This window comes from Mustela erminea, chromosome 13 (genome assembly GCF_009829155.1).
Source record: "Mustela erminea isolate mMusErm1 chromosome 13, mMusErm1.Pri, whole genome shotgun sequence".
In the NCBI taxonomy this organism is placed as follows: Eukaryota; Metazoa; Chordata; class Mammalia; order Carnivora; family Mustelidae; genus Mustela; species Mustela erminea.
Window position 1 is genome coordinate 63466663 of NC_045626.1, and position 4162 is coordinate 63470824.

The 4162-nt window shown below is 58.4% G+C and overlaps 1 protein-coding gene across 1 annotated transcript; it reads left to right on the top strand.

Moving 5' to 3' along the window:
• The first annotated feature begins 1227 nt into the window (after positions 1 to 1227).
• THAP7 (THAP domain containing 7) lies at positions 1228 to 3821 on the top strand. The gene is made up of 5 exons (XM_032309602.1): positions 1228 to 1339; positions 1512 to 1591; positions 2017 to 2172; positions 2713 to 2853; positions 3040 to 3821. Exons 2-5 carry the CDS (start codon positions 1512 to 1514, stop codon positions 3602 to 3604), a joined length of 942 nt encoding a protein of 313 aa, XP_032165493.1. The 5' UTR covers positions 1228 to 1339; the 3' UTR covers positions 3605 to 3821.
• Positions 3822 to 4162: the final 341 nt, after the last annotated feature.

The window sequence follows — 4162 nt, forward strand, 5'->3', positions numbered from 1 at the left end:
TACATCTTCACTTGTTTTTTTTTTAGACTTTTTTTTTTTTTTAAGATTTTATTTATTTGACAGAGAGAGATCGCAAGTAGGCAGAGGCAGGCAGAGAGAGAGGAGGAAGCAGGCTCCCCGCGGAGCAGAGAGCCCGATGCGGGACTCAATCCCAGGACCCTGAGATCATGACCTGAGCCGAAGGCAGCAGCTTAACTCACTGAGACACCCAGGTGCCCACATCTTCACTTTTGAAAAAAAGACTCCAAGCAGGAGGGGAGGGAAAATCCCAAACCAACTCTGCGCTGAGCTCAAAGCCCAGGTGGGGCCCCATCTCAGGAGCCTGAGATCATGACCTAAGCCAAACCAAGAGCAGAATGCTCAACTGACTGGGACACCCAGGCGCTCCTAAGGCCTTTGTTTTTGTTTTTAAAATATTTTATTTATTTGAAAGAGAGCATGAGAGGTAAAAAAGTCAGATAGAGAAGAAGACTCCCCATGAAGCAGGGAGCCTGATGCGGGACCCGATCCAGGACTCTGGGATCATGACCTGAGCTGAAAGCAGTCGCTTAACCAACTGATTCACCCAGGCGCCCAGCCTTTGTTTTTCTTTTTATAAAGATTCTGATTATTTGAGAGAGAGCATGAAAGGGGCGATGGGCAGAGGGAGAAGCCGGCTCCCCGATGAGCAGAGGGCCTGATGTGGGACTTGATCCTGGGACTCCAGAATCATGACCCGAGCGGAAGGCAGCTGCTCAACCAACTGAGCCACCCACGTGCCCCCAGCCTTTGTTTTTATCCCTAACTCAGCTGCCTCCCTGCCACAAGGAACAAGAAAACCTTCTGCCCATTTACATTTTCCCAAAATGTGACCACTGCCCACCGCACACCCATCCAATTTATAGGCACCTTTCCCGGAGTAAGCTATGAGCACTGGACTTTGTCAGGTTCTTTGGATCACGCATCGTGGCCCCTTTCTGTTCTCGCTGGAGCTAACTTTCTTGCAGTCTAGGCTTTACCGGGAGCCAGCGTGAGTCTCAGGACCCTGCCGGCTTCCCGCTTCCCCGCCGCCAGAGCTCTAGGCCGGGACTGCGCCGCCAAGCGAAACCGCTCCTTCGGCGCCTAGATGCTAAGAGCCAAGAGCTACCCGGAAAGACAAAGAGAGGCCCCTGTGTGTGACGGCGCACGCGTTCAGGTAGGCTGGGACAGCGCAGATCCGGTGGCGATCTTACGCTCCCGCCGCTTCCGGGGCCCGCCCCGCCCCTCGGGCCAACGCCCCTTTCTTCTGAGTCTCTATGGTACCAACTTCCACCGCGCGCCACTCCTCGCGAGACTTCGGCGGCGCAGCAATGGCGAGATCGTGAGTGCTGCTGACGGGAGTCAGGAGAACGGGCTGGGACGGGGCTCGGGTGAGATCGGGCCGGGGGAGACCCGACACGCCAGGGCCGCCTGGAGCGGAGCGGCGGCTGGGGGCGCGAGGCCCCTTGGGGCCGGGACAGCCACCCACGACCAAGCTCCCGCCTCTTCCCCAGATGCCGCGTCACTGCTCCGCCGCCGGCTGCTGCACACGGGACACGCGCGAGACGCGCAACCGCGGCATCTCTTTCCACAGGTCAGCGCGCGTGCGTGCTGGCGCGGGAAGGTTAACGTGCGCATGCGCCCGTTTTTCCCCTCTTCGTGGAGACACGATTGCGCATGTGCTATCCTCTCTTTGGCGCGAGGCTTGTACTTATAGATGGGAAAGGGTGAAAGGGGCGGTGCCGGTGCGACTGAGTCTAGGTGGGAGAGGAAGCACGGGAGATCACCAGCCTGGGGCCTTATGTTCTGTGACTCTTACCTGCTAGGTGGTACTAAGGAAGTTGCTCTCCCTGAGGCCTGTTTCCTCATCTGGGCTTGGGAGGACGGTGTTTACCCGGAGAGGTGAAGGGAGGTCTGGTGGTGGCGTGTGCAGGACCAGCCCTTGCCGTCTGGAGAGCATGGGCAGCTGGAGCCCAGGGTTGCAGACACCCTGGTGCTCATTGGTCTGTGGCTCCACAGACTTCCCAAGAAGGACAACCCGCGGCGAGGCTTGTGGCTGGCCAACTGCCAGCGGCTGGACCCCAGTGGCCAGGGCCTGTGGGACCCGGCTTCCGAGTACATCTACTTCTGCTCCAAACACTTCGAGGAAAACTGCTTTGAGCTGGTGGGAATCAGGTGAGCTTCCTTGGCAAGCATCACTGGGGCAGGGTTTGAACCATCTGAGTGGCTGGCCGATTGGGGCGGCTCTAGGGCCAGGAGAGGAGGATCCTGGAGTCACTTGCTGGGGGACAGACAGACCTGGTTCCCAGTGTGGCTGCATCTTTCCATCTTTGTACCTCAGTTACCGTTAAGACCCATCCCCTCAGGATAACTGTGCCAGTGACAAGGGAGGAAAACATTAGCTTTTTCAGAGGTTGCTCCTTAGGACCTAAGTCCTCCCAGCAAGTCCACAATGAAATAACACTTTTGGCTGGTCAGCCTAGCTCTGGTGCAGCTCTTCTATACACCGAAACTTCGAGGAAGAGAATGGTGTAACACTTATCTAACTTGGTTTTCCCTAAATTAAGTGCTTGCAACATGCCTACCCACCTCCTGTAGTGCTAGTGTGGGAGGGCCTGATCTGGGGCGCTGGGGGCCTGCTAGCTCTGTGCCCTGCAGGTTGCCCTGGGTGGCAGGATGTGTTGTCCATCTCATCCAGGCTGCTTTCCCCCACAGCGGGTATCACAGGCTGAAGGAGGGGGCAGTTCCCACAATATTTGAGTCTTTCTCCAAGTTGCGCCGGACAACCAAGACCAAGGGGCACAGTTACCCACCTGGCCCCCCCGACGTCAGCCGACTCCGGCGATGCAGGAAGCGGTATGTGTTCTGTGGGTGGAGAGTGCCTTGCTCCAATCCCAAGCCTGAGAGATGGGTTTATTTAGTTTGCCAGTAATCTTGCTGGACAGGGTTCTGAGCCAGCAGAGTGGGGTCGGTGGACTGGTGAAGTGGGGTCTGGCAAGGCCTTGGCCTGGCCTATTAGTCTCTCTCTCTCTCTCCTCTCAGCTGCTCTGAGGGCCGAGGGCCCACGACTCCATTTTCTCCACCTCCCCCTGCTGATGTCACCTGCTTTCCTGTGGAAGAGGCTTCGGCCCCTGCTGCTTTGCCTGCCTCCCCTACTGGGAGGCTGGAGGCTGGTCTCAGCAGCCCCTTCTCAGACCTCCTGGGGCCCCTGGGTGCCCAGGCAGATGAAGCAGGCTGCAGCGCCCAGCCCTCACCGGAGCGGGAACCAGAGAGACAGCCATCCCCACTCGAGCCGCGGCCCGTCTCACCCTCGGCCTATATGCTGCGCCTCCCACCCCCGGCTGGCGCCTACATCCAGAACGAGCACAGCTACCAGGTGGGCAGCGCCCTGCTCTGGAAGCGGCGGGCTGAGGCCGCACTTGATGCCCTGGACAAGGCCCAGCGCCAGTTGCAGGCCTGCAAGCGGCGAGAGCAGCGCCTGCGGCTACGGCTCAGCAAACTGCAGCAGGAGCGGGCACGGGAGAAGCGGGCACAGGCAGATGCCCGCCAGACTCTGAAGGAGCATGTGCAGGACTTTGCTATGCAGCTGAGCAGCAGCATGGCATGAGTGAGCGACTGTCGGCCCCAGGGCTGACATAAAGGGCTGCCTGATGGGGCTTCAGCCTCATCCTCCCTCAGAATCCACCTGGAAAGGGACCCAGTCCGAGCTGTGTCCACCAGACCTGCCAGATGCCATAATAAAGTGGATTCTAGGAGGCCCTGCTATCTGGCTCAGCTGGGGCTGGGGCCCTACCCCTGGAGTCTGAGCTCTCAGCTACGGAAAACAAGAAGTCCACCTCTTTCCTGCCTCTCCTCCTGCAACTCCAGGCCCCCCAGGGTTTTCTGAGGAACAGGATGGTGTGAGCAGAGGCCAGGGGCAGCACTAGGAACCCTCTTCTTGGTACCTGAACAGCCCAGACTTAAGCAGTCTCACCTCTCTGAAAAAAATACCCATGAAACCCAGGCCAGATTCAGTTTGCAAGGACACCTGCATGGCTTCCATCCACTGGCCTGGTTGGCCCAGCAGTCAGGGTCGGCCCAGCATAGCACCTCAATCCCAGCCTGCATGCAGACCAGCTACCTACCCCCTTAACCACTATGCTGGGCTCATCTGAAAAACAGACAA